The sequence below is a fragment of the Macaca fascicularis genome, chromosome 3 (assembly GCF_037993035.2).
Source record: "Macaca fascicularis isolate 582-1 chromosome 3, T2T-MFA8v1.1".
Lineage (NCBI taxonomy): Eukaryota > Metazoa > Chordata > Mammalia > Primates > Cercopithecidae > Macaca > Macaca fascicularis.
Window position 1 is genome coordinate 114633864 of NC_088377.1, and position 17518 is coordinate 114651381.

General features: G+C 34.4%; 1 protein-coding gene across 4 annotated transcripts in view; it reads left to right on the forward strand.

The window, feature by feature from the left end:
- The first annotated feature begins 1624 nt into the window (after nucleotides 1-1624).
- The window catches only part of AGMO (alkylglycerol monooxygenase), a 356657-nt gene continuing 340763 nt past the window's right edge, over nucleotides 1625-17518 (forward strand). For all 4 annotated transcript variants that reach the window (XM_005550068.5, XM_074036594.1, XM_005550067.5 and 1 more), the window contains exons 1-3: nucleotides 1625-1908; nucleotides 3384-3514; nucleotides 12639-12790. In XM_005550068.5, the coding sequence (XP_005550125.2) occupies nucleotides 1783-1908; nucleotides 3384-3514; nucleotides 12639-12790 (409 nt within the window). In that variant the 5' untranslated portion in view covers nucleotides 1625-1782. The remainder of the gene's footprint in view (nucleotides 1909-3383; nucleotides 3515-12638; nucleotides 12791-17518) is intronic.

A 17518-nucleotide genomic window follows, 5' to 3' on the forward strand; every position in this document is an offset into this window, starting at 1 on the left:
CTCCTGATCTTAGGTGATCTGTCCATCTCAGCCTCCCAAAGTACTAGCATTATAGGTGTGAGCCATCACACCCAGTCACTTTTATTAAAAATTAATGTCCATGTGTATTTACTTGTATTGGGAATGGTCTGAAAGGACAGTCAATTCTGCTATAACATGTGCTTTGAGATTAAATTTGTTCCAACGTGATTAATATACTAGAAAATAATTTGAGCATACTACCTATGCTCATGTGTGATTTTTTTTTTTCAGTGAAAAAGAGTATGTGAACTTTAAAAAACTGAACTGAAAAACTGAAAGGCGTAGGACGCACAAAATACACACATCGCTTATAATAGCACTCTCACTTCACCTATGTGTTGTGAGCCGTGACACTCACATGTCATATTACAACTTTCTGATTTCAGATAACCCATATTTCAACAAACTAAAGTAACTTACAGTTTGCAAATCTTCCAATGTCTAATTTCCAAAACAAGTTTCAGGCCTTTTTCAAGGTAAAGCATCATATTTATTTTAGTATGTATGTATGTCTTAACCATATAACATGTGTGAAAGTGTGCTACCATTTTTATTTGGCTTTGATCTTTTTTTTTTTTTGTTCCTTTTGAGTCGTTATGACGTTTTTGAGGATTTTACTCTAATCACATTTTTCTCATAAGTTCCGTGGTTTTTATTGCACAGTTTTGTACTGTATTGTGATTCTTAGGAATGGATATATCACATTATAGCAAAACTGTCTATACATGTACCAAAATGTTAATAGTGTTTTGGGCAGTAATTTATTATTGCTTATCTATAGTTTCTATATTTTTCTAAAACAGTCGTTCATTGATACTTTAATTAGATCTATCTAAACATCTTTAAATGATAAAATGGCAGCTAAAGGATGATTACAGCTAGGGTAAAGGGCTGAGGCTATTCTGGCAAGCTCCACATATTCACTGGTAATGTAATAAATTAAGTGCCTTGTAATCTACTTAAAAGGTACAATCACTTAAGCTCTTTCTGTAAAACAGAAATAGGTCTCACAGCAACATCTTGGCACCTTCTTTAATCAGAAAGTTCCCATAAGTACTAACAAGAATCAAGAAGATGTGACTAACCAAGTTTCCATTAAACGATGTAGGTTATGTAATAAGCCAAATGCCCCTAAACTGGTTGTAAACATTCAGAAGTTATAATAGCATGAATCAGATACAGAAATATAAATAGGTAATAAGGAGCCAGATATTCAGGGGCTTACTGACTTTCAAGCTATTATTAAGTAGCTCGCCTATATCCTGTCCCTGCAGGAAATAAAGAGACTACAAACTTGAACACATTGTAAATTTCTAAATGAGGAGAAAAAAATGCTTTTCTATGTGATTTGATGCTTGAGTTTCTATCCAGTTTTTCAGAGTGAACTTGTACCTGCATTATCACTTTTTTCTTTCCATGTCACTGTTACGATTTTTTTCTCTTCTTTTTTAAGTAGTAACTTGCTCCACCTACAGTCAAACTGCACTGTATGACTTTGATTTGGGTATGAGTCCTCTTTTCCCTCCCCCACATGCCCTGTTTCTGGCCTAGCGCCCACTGAACTCTGTACTTGTTCTTGATCCTTGTATTTTTCTGTCTCTACACAGAATCGGCTGTTGAGTGTGCTCTCAATGGAGGGTTTTAGCTGTTCTCTGACAAAGAGCTGGTTCTGAGCTGCACATCTCGTCCTCTTTGTTCAGCCTCTGGCTTCAAGCATTGAATCCTAAATATTCTCCAGCTGGGAATCAGACAAGGGCAGAAATGAAGAACCCAGAAGCCCAGCAGGATGTTTCATTTTCCCAGGGATTTCGCATGTTGTTTTACACGATGAAACCCAATGAAACTTCATTTCAAACGTTAGAAGAGGTGCCTGATTATGTTAAAAAGGTGAGACTATATTGGAAGAGGTTACTCTTACTCTTGCTGCTTTCTTAATAAATGATAAGGTCAACTTCCTTAGGGTTTTGTTCACTTTCATTATTCAAATTATTAAATTCTAATAATAATTCAGTTTCTTAAAGGCATGAAGCAAAAGTAGAATTTCTACTTGAATTTCCTTACAATCCATAGCCATCTTCACCTGTAAATTCCCTCCCTCATCTTCACCTGTAAATTCCCTCCCTCCTTTGTATGTCACTCCAGAATATGATAAAAACAAAAGTTCAAAGTTTTCCTGGACTCCGTGGCATTGTAAATGTAGCTGTTGGAAGCTCAATGTCAAATAGTTACACCACATCAGTCAACTTTGTAACAATTTCATTTTTAAATCTTTAACTTGTCCACCCCTTCCAGGGAAACTATTTCCTCTTTCATTTGGTAGAATAGTTCTGCAGAATGAAGGATATGCAGCTTGACCAGGTCCAACTCTGACTTCCCTGGTTTGAATTTGAACCAAGTTTTCTTTGAAACTCTGAAGTACTCAGAGGCACATTTCACTTCTGGTTCCTGGCTATGACTGGAAGTGGAAATATCCAGAATTAGAACTTGAGTACTGAAGTTCCCCACCCTATCAGAGTTGTTCCTACAGCACTCACTGGTTCAAGGCAGAAATAGAAAAAAGAAAAAATGACATCACAGAATATGTTACTGAGAGTTCAGTTTAGAAAGCTTCAAAACTCATGATTACCTTCCAAATGAGTAAAATCCACACTTTTTCAAGATTAGATATTACGCTTTCTTTCTGATTTTTTTAAGTTAAAAAAGTGGCACTGATATCTTCTTAAAGTATTATTGTTTATACTGCAACATCAAACCGAATTCAATGCTCCATCACCAATAGTGGAGCCTTCAAAACATTTCTTATTACGTGAAACAAAAATCAAAACCAAGTGAATAAAATCTGAATCATGTTTTAAGAAAACATGCAAAATTACCATATTCTCTAAAATTCTAGGAAGAAAATTGTCTCTACCCTTTCAATTTCATCATTAGAAATAGTTCTGGTAATTCTAATATGAAAAATTAGAATTATGTGCATCTTTAAGGAAAGCCTCTTGAAGTGGATCTAAATTACATATGTAGAGATGATAGACTTCTAATTATTTACCTTATTCTCAATGTATTTTTTTAACCTCATTTGGAAGATGTTCCTCCTAATCTTATAATATTATAATTATCATGGCTATATCTATGATTACGTTTCATATTCAAATTGGATGAGAGAATTTGAGCACATATTTAGCAAATGTCTAAAATAATTAGACTTCTTTACCACTGTGTGGGAAGTAATCCTCTAAAATGGGTGTCTACCATCTCCTACGGGGCTTCCCAAATCTGGGCATTTCAATTCTGAAGTGACTAATTAGGAAATGTAAAATAATTTCATATGGAACATAATCTCTTTTCTGCAATTTCCTTTCCAGGCAACTCCATTTTTCATTTCCTTGATGCTACTTGAACTTGTTGTCAGCTGGATTCACAAAGGGAAGTCACCGGGTCGCTTGGATGACGCTTTAACGTCAATCTCAGCTGGTGTTCTGTCTCGACTTCCAAGGTGAGTTAGATGGTTAACAACGCTGAGTAGAAAAACTGAAATTGCCTAAGTATGAGGGACAAAGGAACTCAATGCATGGGAGAATTAGTTTATTTCCACAAATATTCCCAAAGAATTCTGTTCATGTCATTATTTAAAATTTTGATATTTTGTTCTTCACTGATTTTTTGCACTCATTTTAAAAATCACCCTAAAGATTATTTATCTTGACTTTGTTGATACCCCTTTAAAATGAGTGCTTCATTTGCCTTATTGTGGTTCCAGCTCTGAGTTATGGTCTAGTTCTCTATTAAAACTGTGTTTTGTCTCTTTCAGCTTCAGAAAGAATAGCTCTCTGGGGTGTAGACATTCCCTAGAGCAGGTCACACAAATCTCTGAATAACTACAATGGTTTCCTAATTGGTGTCTGGCTCTAGTACAACCCCGTTTGCAGCCAAACATTTCCATAATATGAATCTAGTGAAAATCCTTCACTGGCTCCCTATTGCCTCAAGTATAAGGTACAAATCCCTGTCTTGAACTATAGAGAACACTGTTTCTCTGACTTTGCTTTTGGGTCCTCCACTCTCCTGTCTGTCATCTTTATCCCATCATGCTTTACTACTTGCCATTGTCCACATGCCACAGGCACTTCCCTCTGCCTAGAAAACCATCCAGGCCATTTCAGATTCATTTATTAGGTCTAAGCATAGATGTCACACTCTTCAACAAGCCTTATCTGTTCTCCAACCTTATGTTAGCCATTCCTACACTACAGTCCCATGGAATTGTGTGCTTATCCCAGATCTAGAATTATCACAAGACATGATGCTCACCTGTTTTTCTCTCAGCCCTTCCTGCTAGCTCGCACACAACTTGAGAGCAAGAGGTGTGTGTTCTTAATAGTTTTAGCTCCTGTGCCTGGAATGATGTCTGTTGCATGTAAAGTTACCCAAAAAGCAGTAATATTCCTGTAACATTATGTTGATGATAAAATTAGGTGATATTGGGACCCGATAATAGTAAGATATAAATGACCTACTGTTTGTTTAGAAAGAGTACATTATAATGTGTGAAGAGGAAAGACCAAAAAATGGAAGTCATCTTCAACACATGTGGGCTTACCAAAGAGGCAGAAGGTGAGCAAAGATTCCCTTAGACGTCTGTGCTTTGAGCTACTGATGAATGTTCTCATTCCAGCTTCCCACCCATTGCTTCTTGTCCTGTTTTAAGAGCTTTACTTCGGACTGGTGCTCATTGCTTTGGAATGTTTCTATTAACCGCCCAGTGGGAAACTAAGGTGGATTTTTAAAAAATAACATGAAAACTTTAAACATCTAAAAAAGGTGGAATAATTTCATATATTACGTAAAATAGTTTAAATAGAAAATAAACCTAAAAGTATTTTTTTTTCAATAAGTGTTTGAGAAAAGTGCATTAGGTATATAGTAGAAGTAATCTTAATAATATTTACTCTGAAAAACTACTTGTAATTGTTGCATTTTGTAGTTGGAATCAGAGGAAGATAATGTCTCCAGAAATTTGCAGCTAATTCCCAGATTATCATGAATAAGAATTTACAAGTATAGATAATTTCCTTTATTATAATACATGTCCCCCTTAAGCAGAAATGAACAATAAATACATTCAACATGCCCAAGGGTATATAGCTTTAGATGTAGATTTAGTTATTTGAAAATACCCAGTTGGTTAATTTAGCTCATTCTCAGAAAGTTAAATGTATAGGTTTATGGAAATCAGATTATTGATAAACTATAAAAGTCACCTGATAACTGAAAATTGCCCTGCATATACAATTACAGGTCATATATTTTACTGAATTGGAATGAATTTGTTAAGCATTTTGACAATGAATTTGACAGCAAATTGAATGAACTCTTCAGAATTATTTTTTTACCTTTTTTTTTTTTTTTTTTGAGACGGAGTCTCGCTCTGTCGCCGGGGCTGGAGCGCGGTGGCCGGATCTCAGCTCACTGCAAGCTCCGCCTCCCGGGTTTACGCCATTCTCCTGCCTCAGCCTCCTGTGTAGCTGGGACTACAGGCGCCCGCCACCTCTCCCGGCTAGTTTTTTGTATTTTTTTAGTAGAGACGGGGTTTCACCGTGTTCGCCAGGATGGTCTCGATCTCCTGACCTCGTGATCCGCCCGTCTCGGCCTCCCAAAGTGCTGGGATTACAGGCTTGAGCCACCGCGCCCGGCCTTTTTTACCTTTTAAAGTTTGATTTGGTTCCAAATTAAATTAGATTGTTCTCTTATCATAACATTGTAAGTACCAGAAATACAAACTGTATCCTCAATACAATATTTTTGCTCAGCAGTGTCATTTTAAAAAGGTACAGAGTTATAACAGGAAAATAAGAATGAAGGAGATATTTTTACAAACTATACACCCCCAAAAGCAGAGAGAAAGAGAGAGAGAGAGAGAAGGGGGGGGGGAGAGAGAGAGAGAGGGAGAGAGAGAGAAGAGAGAGAGAGAGAGAGAGAAGGAAAAAAAGAAACCAAAACAAACCAGTCCTTCAGGGATAGAACATGCGGTTCTTTTCCTTCACCCACTACTCATAACAGTCCTTAAACTAACACAAACTGTTAACTCTGGTGCCCTTTGAGAGAAAGGTAAAAGGTTATGAACTTTAATTTGGAGAATATTTTTCTATAGTTATTTTAAATGAGAATAGCAAATTACACCTTTTTTCCTTGTAGATGTAAAGAAGAATTCTAAATTATGAAATGTGGATTTCTTTAAAGTGTTTCAAGGAATTTTCTCTTTTACAGCCTTGTCTGAAAGATCCCAGTAAAGCAAATTATCTGAAAATGAATTTTTTTTGTTTTGTTTTGTTGTATAGAACTATGGTGAAAATGTTTGTATTTTATTTGTTGCTATAAAAAAAATCTCAAATCCAGATATAAACAGAAAAGGAAAAGCAAGCCTGTGGATCCATTCCTCTCAATCCGCTTTCAGAAAAAAAAAGGAAGAATTTGACATCAGTTCTTAAAACAATATTTCAGTTGAAGCCACAGCGTCAAGGGGAATCCCTGTGCAAATCATTAACAGCTGAGGGTTAGATTAACACTGCAATGATTGTATCCTCTCCCAGGGACTAATTTCATTTTCTACACTAGCAACAGGGGCTTGCTACGTCCTTCAAATAGGTGATTTCAAGACAAATGGTAGTATGCCTTTTGCTAATACGTTTGTGAAGAATTATGCTTTGGATAATAATTCCAAATAAGCATGTGGCCTCTGACAAAAGAAGTGGAAATCAAAGCGAACACGTTTTTCCACTTCGTCATTCACGTAATAGAAATGTTGTGTGCAGACTTTGAAGAAAAACGATGTGTTTTTTTGAGGGTCTTAATTTCAGGATTACATAAAATTTCAGGTACCTTAAAGATTAATAGTGTGCTTACCATGGTGATAGAAAAGACACATGCTACCTCTTTCAAGTCTTTATGTCAAGGAAAATATTAACAATGGAGAAGATTATATCTTGTTTACAAGTCTGTTGGACAGACCATGGTCTGTAATAAAAGTCCATCTGTCCTAAGAAACAGATTCTGGGCAGGCTTGCATCTGTTTTGCTCTTCTGAAATACAGTAGACAGCCTATCATCCAGTAGGCAGCCTTCCTAATCAGATACTAGTCTTAGTTATAAAAAGATATGTCTATGTATTCTAGATAAACACAGTGTATCATGCAAATAATCTGCCTTTCTAACAATTAATCGCATATGTGACTGTAAAAAAATTAAACTTTATTTAACAAAGTATTTACAAAATCTATTGTTTAAGCAAACGTATCTAAAACTTGTGAAATATCCTGCTACTGACTTAAATGTTAATGAGTGAAAAATAATCACATTTTTTTTTCCTGCTTGTTTAAGCAGAACTCAATTTCCAATCCTTCATTAGAAAACCGGGACTTCAATTTGTTACTTCCTTCCAATGTTTCTACTTCCATAAATTGCATCCTCCCCAGAGAAGTTTTATTCCTGATATAAATATCTACAGTATGTTTGTTTTTAATGGGTTCATTTATTCTGTTGAAACAGCAGATTATAAATCAAATTGCAATAGGTTAGAGGGATAATTTAAGTAGGTAAATTTTCAAATAAAGTTGGGGACACTCCACTTTTAATACATATGGGTCACTGCCAATTTTTACTATGGAGCTAGCTCCACAATGTTCAACCATATATATGCATACTTTTACTGGCCATGCCTGCCATGGAATTTTCCATTCCTGACAAGAAAGTTTCAATTCATCAAAAAAAAAAAAAAAATTAAAAAGGAGGAAATTAAACCTTTTAAAAATATTTTTGACTCTTTGGGATGGGGCCAGAGAATATAGAAAAATTGTATACTGGGTTTTTATACTAGGGGCTTTAACATGAGAGGCTAAATGTTGCCTTGGCAAATCAGACCTAACAAATGAATGTATATAATTTTGGATGATGACTTTAATAAGCAGCAATTCGTTGTCCAAAATAAGAGATAAATGAATCTATGTAATGTTAATAATAATGCTTTATTATTAATACTAAAGTTTGTTAACTTAGAAATAATTATTAAAAATCCCCATGTAAGGAAAATAGATTTTAAAAATTTGTTGGTTTGTTAATTATATTTGAGAGAATGTCTCATTTCCTCTTAACATTTGCATTAAAAAATGAATAAATAGACTTTGCCTTTGTTATAAATTGCATAACTTCACAAACTGCTATTAGATGAAACTTCCCTAGTGAATGCAAGGTTCACTGCTTATTAGTCTGGACTTGTGTGTTTATTCAATCGAGTAATACATTTCCTGCAAAGTAAAGAATGTGGCAAATTCATTTCTTCCAAATCTATCACATTGTGTTTTTAAAGGTTTATGGTTTTATGGTTTCTGTTATGAAGAAATTAAATTAAGTGATTGTTTTATGAACATAATACCATTTAACAATAAGAATTAGTAGTACAGATTTTATTTGTTTGCAGACGGTAAAGTAATATTATCTATCTTATTATGACCAAGCAAAAATCAATATTCCACTAGATGGAGCAAAAGTGGCAGTAGCTTTACAGACAGGCAGTGCAAACTCCCGGATTCAGTTGAAGAGATTTTGAAGTAAATAAATAACAACATTTCGCAGAAAAATCTCTCTCACTCTCTCTACATAAATGTATATATGTGTGTGTGATCCAATATATATACATATATATATGATCCAACATATATACATATATATGATCTAATATATACATATATATGATCCTATAGATATACACACATATATATGATCCAAAATATATACACACACACAAACACATATATATATGATCCAATACATTAATTTATTTGTAACTTCTTGGAGTTTTAAGGATATTTGTAATAATCTTGTTTAAATATTCATTTATTTTCCGGCTCATAAAACAAGAGTATTCAAAATAAAAATATCTATTTTTTTTTAAGTTTTGTATAATCTGGCCAAATCAGAACACTCAGCTATAATGACAGTTATGGAATAATATAAATTGGCAGATTCGTATGAGTATAGTACATAAGTCTACTTATTCTGAAACTTGCTCTGTTATTTTAGGAGGTTGCCGTGAGAGCATTACTTCAAATGTCACTTACTTTCTTAATGACAACAACCTGAGAGTCATTTTAGGGCTCATTCAGCCTAATTATCTCATGCCTTAAATTATCCTTAGATACTGAACGGGTGAACGTCATGACCACTCTCACACTTCTATTCTTGGTGATGGGTAGACTCAGATGGAGATGACTTTGAAAACTTATTTGTTTCTAATTCTCAATCCCCAAATAACATTTATTTCTGATTTATTGATTATTTTTTAATATTAGCATTAAAACTGAATTTTATTTTGTAAAAAATGGGGATTAATACTAAATAGTAATTTAGTAACTTAGCAGCTTTTTTATAGTAACTGAACATTGACAAATTTCTAGTGATGAGAGAAAAATGTTTTGTAAAACACACAGAAAATCAGATCACTAGTTAGAGAAATAAGCTACTTTTCATTTGCTGAAACATATACTTCAGACCCAAGAGAAAACTGCTGTTTGGGGGAATTCATGAAGAAAATAGGACAATGGAAGGAAAGCCTCTCTATACGCAGGTTGCTAATTAGAGGATTCTAATGTCTCTTTACATTTATATCACTTTCCTGGTCTTACATTCAAACTTAAGGCATAAAAGTGATCTAGTATTTGGGAATTCCAAGCCCCTGTGCTACCCAATATTCTATCTTCATGTGATAAAGTAAGCTTACTATATATGTACATATTATATATGCCTCTTCCCGCAGGATGGAGTTTAGAGAGTTTAAATTCCAGGATGCAGAGTCATGTGCTGAGATTGCAGGGTGGAAGGGGTAAGGGGGATTGAGGAGAGAAAGAGGAAGGAACTTTGGTTTATGATTCAAGGTCTGGTGGGAACATTTTTGAAAATGTAGGTGTTATTTTCTGCAATCCAGGGCTTTCCAGAGCTTGAGAATCATTTCCCAGCTGTATTGCTTAGGTGAATTACTTTTAGTTGTGGGCACTCCATGGCTATTCTTTCATATATGTAATAAAAGAATATCAAATTAATTTTGCTGATAGAAAGCAGGGAATATAACTCTCACAGCTTCTCCCCTCCTTCTTCGTGTCTTAAGGGAAGTTAGGCTTCATGCTAATGTGTGTGGGATGTGGTGGGGGGAAGGCTTGACTGTAGTATGTCAAGCATATTTCAGCTCGATTTGTGTCAACCCTAATAAGTCAGTTGATGGAGTAATAAATTGGGTGTCTGCTCAAGACCTGGCACCTGTAGAGGAAATAGAAAAGTATTTCAATTTCAGGCAGGTTTTTAAAAATTTTTATTTATTGATTGATTTAATTGTATTTATTTATTTATTTATTTTAACAAATGGAAGTTTTTCAAGGACCTTCAGTCTTATTGAGATCTTGGTATCTTAATGCCTATTTTCGTTTTCACTGGAGCTGACAAGAAAGATAGTATTGTTTTTTAAAAGGTATTAAATTGAGGGAACATTTATAAGGCTGGTGGCATTTGCCCTGTTTAATAGTGTGTTCTTGCATCTTGTACTGTGCCTGGCACTTAGTAGGCTCTTCATATGAATTCACTGAATGATTGCCTGAATCCATGGAGGAATCTGCCTTGATACCGTGTGCTAATACTTAAGCCATTCAGCTATAGATGATTTCAACTTTCTACTACATTTTGTTTTAATCTATTTTTCTGGATCAGTTGTCTTAAGGCAGAGGTTATCAACTGGGGAAATTTTTACTCCCCAGGAAACACTTGGAAATATCTGGAGACATTTTTGTAATCATAGCTGGGGTGAGAAGGAGGGGTCCTAAATCTAGGTGCTAAAGAAGAGCAATGCTGGAATACATTCAATGATGCACACGAAAGGCCTTCGAAACAGAAAAGTATTTGGCCCAAATGGCAGTAGTGTTAAAGTTAAGAATTCCTGTTTTAGAGAAATTGTTATATTGAAGCATATAAAACTGATATTGTCATTTTTAACCTAAAACTTGAATTTTATATGGGTAACCCCTACTAATAAACAATAGTGAGCAATTTTAAGATTTCATAGTTTCAGTAAACTTTTGCACCAAACAACCTCTTCCAACAAAGAACTATCCTGTCCAATTGTCAACAGTGGCACTGTTGTGAAGCCCTCATCTAAATATATAAAAGTAACCAACCAAGCTAACAAGATTTACAGTATAATTTGTTCTACCCCCTACTTTGACTAACATACCTTCATAAAAACTTGGAAGGCAGGTTTTAAATGAAGGCCCACAAGCAGTCTCAGGGCCACTGCAGCAGTGGTTTCTGGAGTACTCAGAGTATCACTCAGATTGACATTGTAGTAGGGGTACAGGATGAGCAATTCCTTTGGGTCAAGGACTTGAACACAGGGACAAAACTGCTTCTTCCAACCATGTAATCTCAAATTGGAAATTGAGTTTTTTAATGTGTGGTGATGTGTACTCTTGTTCAAAATTGTAAGCATTTGGCATTTCTCTGAGTTATGTACATTAATGCTGTTATAAGATAGCCTAGTGTTTTACAGATTAAATAATAATACTTTAAAATATTAAAGTATAAGAGGTTGTTTTAAAGTTATTAAATCACAGTTAAAGTCATATCATAATTAAATTCAAGAATAAAATTAAAGGGCTGGATCTTTAAAAGAACCAGTAAAATGCTAATTTGCAGAAACTGACTCTGTAAAGGGAAATACTGTAAAAATAAAAAATTTTAGTAGTATAATAATCTGCACCACTTCTTCCACTTTTATCTAAAATTAGAATATTTAAGAAGTTTCTCAGAATTTTCAGCACCAAACTTGTTGATGACTTATAAATATATCTTTATTAACCAGAATAATTCTTTTTATATTTAAAAATAAACATAGAAGAAAAAGTCAACTCAATCAAATTGATAAAAGAGACAAAACAAATAATCTAGAAGCTAATCTTAAATTTGATCACATAAAACTTGAAAGAAAAAATAATATACTTTCTAAAATTAAAGTATATTTTGTAGGTTTTTAAAAGTTACTGAAAATAAGAATTTGCAGAAGTTTGATAAATAGGTGGCAAGATATAGTCTAGTGTCTGAGTTTTAGAAACAATTGTTTATTTTAATTAGGTTTGTATACCTTACATCTAAGGAAATTTTTTTCCTAATATTTTGAAAAGCCTAGTTTATATTCCCTTTATAAAGCATTCTTAATATATACTTCAGTAAAATTTAGAAATGACAATCATAGAAATTAAGTTGTAGTCTTGTCATATTTATGTTGCATGGGCTCAATGAAAAATATTTTAAGAGACATGAAAAAATGGCCTTTTAAATTTCATGAAGTTGAGAGCACAAACAGCTGGCATCCATGATGCCTATGAAATAAAATAAAGCTTCCTGGGAATGATTTTGATACTAAGGAATTTGAGCCTTTAAAAAGAATGACAGAGAAGAAACAAAGTAGAAGAAAGAGTTTCATTTTTTCATATGAAGACGTTAATTTTAAATGTTATCTAAAACATTTTAGCATAATTTTATTTCTAAAATGTTATATAATCACTGATTGTGAATTTTATCTTCCAGTCTATTTTTCAGGAGCATTGAACTGACCAGTTATATTTACATCTGGGAGAACTACAGGCTGTTCAGTTTGCCTTGGGATTCTCCATGGACTTGGTATTTAACCTTCTTCGGAGTTGACTTTGGCTACTACTGGTTCCATCGTATGGCCCATGGTAAGCTGCGAATGAGGACTTTTTGTTAACTTAGGTTGAACTGTGTTTGGTACATAGTATATATTCAGTAAATAATTATTGAATGGATAAATACAGGAATAAAATAGGATGTTTTATTGGATATAAAAGTTAATAATGAAGGTTTACTTTGCAATTTAAGTGGAGAAAATCTGAAGCCATATTTTAAAAGGATATGAAATTATTGGAAGTACATTTTTTTCACTTCTTTCTAATTTTAAAAAAGATTAGAAAGTGATGGCTATAGCATTGCTTTTTAAATCATTTACCGTTTGGTTTTTAATGAAAATTTTAATTGTTATGGGGGTATTTATTAGTCAGAACCCAAACAAGTTCCTAACATTTGGCTGTTAGGATAAAAGGTTTTTTTGTTTGTTTGTGTTTAATTTTTTTATTTCAATAGGTTTTGGGGGAGCAGGTGGTGTTTGGTTATGTGAATAAGTTCTTTAGTTTTGATTTCTGAGATTCTGGTGCACCCATCACTCGAGCAGTGTACCCTGTACCCAATGTGTAATCTTTTATCCCTTGCCACCCCTACCCTCTCCCCTGAGTCCCTAAAGTCCAATGTATCGTTCTCATGCCTTTGTGTCCTCTTAGCTTAGATCCCACATATGAGTGAGAACATATGATGTTTGGTTTTCCATTCCTGAGTCACTTCACTTAGAATAATAGTCTCCAGTTCCATCTGGGTTGCTGAAAATGCCATTATTTCATTCCTTTTTATGGCTGAGTAGTATTCGATGCTAAATATATGTCACATTTTCTTTATCTGCTCATTTCTTGATGGGCATTTGGGCTGGTTTCATATTTTTGCAGTGAAAAGGGAACCCTTTTACACTGTTGGTAGGAAGGATAAACTAGTGCAACCTCTATGGAAAACAGTGTGGAGATTCCTTAAAGAAGGAAAGGTAGATCCACTACTGTTTGATCTGTAATTGATCCAGTAATTCCAGTGGAATTGCTGGATCAAATGGTGGATCTACTTTTCCTTCTCTACCCAGAGGAAAATGAATCATTATATGAAAAAGATACTTGCACATGCATGTTTATAGCAGTATTGCATTTTAATATATTGCCTTCCATTATTGTTATTATCACATGCTTGGTAGAGTCTAAAAATGTACACAATATCAAACTTCACAGCCCAATTATTGAGGGTCATTCAGGACTCTGTAACAGAATGGAATTTTAAGTAATGTATTCTACTATAGTAAGCTTAATTCAATTTGTTGGCAGTACTTCCACATTACAAATGAAAATGCAATCAGCTAGGCCCTGACCATATGCACTTTTCTGTTACCATAGTTTTGCAAAATGTCTCATCTGCAAAAGCCCTCTTACTGCACTGGTTCACTGAATTTGCTTTTTGGGATTCTTGGCTGCACTTCCAAAGAAATATTTTGTTATAGAAAGGGAAATGGAAGAATGAGGAACAAATCTAGATCTGAACCTCTGTAGGGATATGTAGGGGCTGAGAAATAGTTGTAGAGCTAAGGTGAGCAAGTGGTCTCTGAGGAGAAAAAAGCATGCCAAAGTATTTCTGAAGGGAAGAGCGGGAAAGTACTAATCTTGAAAAACTACTGAAGAGCAGAACTCAGGATTTCAGTGGGTGGTTGGTTGAGTGGGTGGGGAGGAAGGAAGGAAGAGGAAGGAACCTGGAATAATAATAATAAATAGATGGCAGATGGACAGAAGAGACCAGAGATCAGGGTGAATAACTGAGTTATCTGTGTAGGAGTAAGTGTGACCAAATATCCTTCCCAAGCAAGGATGAAGGAATTAGGAGTAGCATGGATTTGTGTTATGCTCAAGGCTGTTAAACTTTAAATATAGCATTGTTTATGTTAACCACCTTAAGCATGTGCATTTAATGAAACTCTATGAAGGCTTAATTTATTAGAACAATTTGAAGTGAATATATAAATTAGAAAAAGTCATTAATTTTGTGTGTGATAACATTTGTCTTTGACACATAATAGGTCAGTTCCTGACACTATTTCCTCATATATAAATGCAAAGGCTACTCCAAAATCAAACATGATTAAGAATAAATATGGTTTATGTAATAACATATTTGTGTTTTATTTCAAATGAGTAGTTTTTTTTCCTAAAATGAACTCATTGGCAATCTTCCTCATTTTCTATGCAACAAAGGAGTGTTCCAGAAAGCATTTATATTGTACTATATTACATATTTTCGAGAACCTTCCTCATGCCACACTGCCCAGCACGGATGTGTTTATTTGGGAAATCTGCAAATTTGTTTACTCCTTGAAAGCCCACTATAACAGGAAACAAAGAACCAACAAAATATTACCAATATAAAACTCTTAAAAATGTTGATTATAAGTGTTCTCAGTTGGGAAGAGTAATAAAGTAAAATAACATATTAAAAATGTGGCATCAAGGCTATTTAAAGTATGCTTCTCATTAGAAATTTTGAACTGAATCCAGTAAAAAAGGCAGGCATTAAAAAAATTTTGAAAACCTTCTGGAAAAACATTCACAACCTTCCGGCTATGCAGCCAAACCGTAAGTTCAAAGACTTTTGACTTGTAATGGAAAGCTAGTAGGAAAAAAGTAATTTATTTAAATGTATCAACCTTCAATATAATGCTTAAATTTTAAATTTTATAAATAATATTGTAAAATATTAAAATGGGTTTTTAGAAATCAAGACACACACAGGACTAAAAAAACTTCCATATAATATCCAATTTCTTGACCCTCTTGGAATACTGTCCAAATTGAATAACTGGTCAAATTTATTTAACTGAAAAGTTTCAATAATTCCAAAATACATATGTCATCTTAAAATATAGTAAGATAAAAATAAAATCCTACTTTTTCTATTCAATGTATTACTTTCTTTTCACTACTTCAGAATGATATAGCAAAAACATATTTCACATTTGTTAGTATGTTAAATTCTGTGAGTTTTGAAGAAACAATATATTATGTATTTAAAATTTTGTCTTTACATGTATTTAAATTGCTTCCTTAGGATTCCAAATCATTGCTGGATTTGTTGTTGTTGTCATTTGTTTCTATTGCATATATGCTGCATTTTCTCAGTTATGGGACAATTAGCAGAAAACAGTTTATTCTCAACATTTGAATTCCATCTCTATCACTATGCCAAGATATTGAAGTTCTGTATGCTCTTTATATATTTTTTTCTTCCTCTGGAATGAAAAAGAAATTGCTAATTATGGTCAAATTACACAAAGCAAGGGCAATACAATAGTTCTATTATAGACAGCTTTGATGATTTTAGAAAAATATATAGAAGGATAAATAGTTCTTAAATTTAAAAAGTAACTTTGTGCATTCTTTTCCTCCACATAAAAATAGTGCATTAGGCTGGGCGCAGTGGCTCACGCCTGTAATCCCAGCACTTTGGGAGGCCGAGGCTGGCGGATCACAAGGTCAGGAGTTCGAGACCAGCTTGACCAACATGGTGAAACCCCGTCTCTATTAAAAATACAAAAATTAGCAGGTGTGGTGGTGCATGCCTGTAATCCCAGCTACTCAGGAGACTGAGGCAGGAGAATTGCTTGAACCCGGGAGGCGGATGTTACAGTAAGCCAATACCATGCCATTGCCATCCAGCCTGGGGCGACAGAGCGAGACTCTGTCTCAAAAAATAAAAAATAAAAAATAAGTATATTATTTTTCTTTGTACATTTTATTAGTTACACTAAACATGTAAGAAAACAGGTAAAGATTTTCAAGGAAGCAGTTTTAAAAGCTGATAATTACTGCTTGGGAGGAACAAGAATGAGGCCTTCAGGGTCCTGATAATAAACTCTGTCTTGCCTTGGGAGGTGTTTACATGAGTTCTTATATTTGTAAAAATTCATTGAGTTAGTTGTACACTTAAAATTTATACTTTTTCTCTATACATACTTTTATAGAAAGTTAAATTCATAAATAATGTCACCGATGTAATTTCTTGGTTTATAGTTCTAAGGCAGAATGCTACAGTATATAACCAAATTTAGAAAAACAATACAAGAGGTTATGATTTGTGACTCTATGTATAAATACATGATTTTATGCTATTTTCAACTGTATCAGTGTCAACCAAGTGTGGGGAAGTGCCAGCATGCCAGTTATTAATTTATGGCCTCTCTTCAAATCTATTCTTCTTTGCCCTTCCTTGTATTGTCAGAGCTGCATGCTGTAGACATTTCTCTTTTCCCAGCTGACTTGATGTTAGACTTTGCCAATTTAAGGGGCTGGAGGGACACTGCAAAGGCGGAACATGAGAAAGGGACCTTGCCTCCATTTTCCAGCATGCTCTTTTGTATCTGGCACTTACAGGTTTGGTATGTGAGGGATGTGGTACACTTCACCTCTTGCTCAGCTGTAGCCTACACACTCTGGCAAGATTCTCTGCCATTCAGGGGGCCGCACCAAAAAAACTAGCTGTAGCTCATACACTCTGGGACCTATATACTCTATTTAGTAAATTTCTCTGTTGCCAACAGAGTTCCAGTCGTAGCCACAACCTCTCCAGAGATGTCTGAGTCTTAGACTTGGGGGTGGTGTGATTGTGTGAGTACATGAGTTGGACTCTTCTAAAGGTATAAGTACCTCCTCGATTCTCTCTCCCTCAGCTCTATAGGCAGTAGCTACATTCTTTGGCTGCTACTTCTGTAACATTGAATTCCTCCCTCCTTACCTCTTTAGTAGTTAAATTCCTCT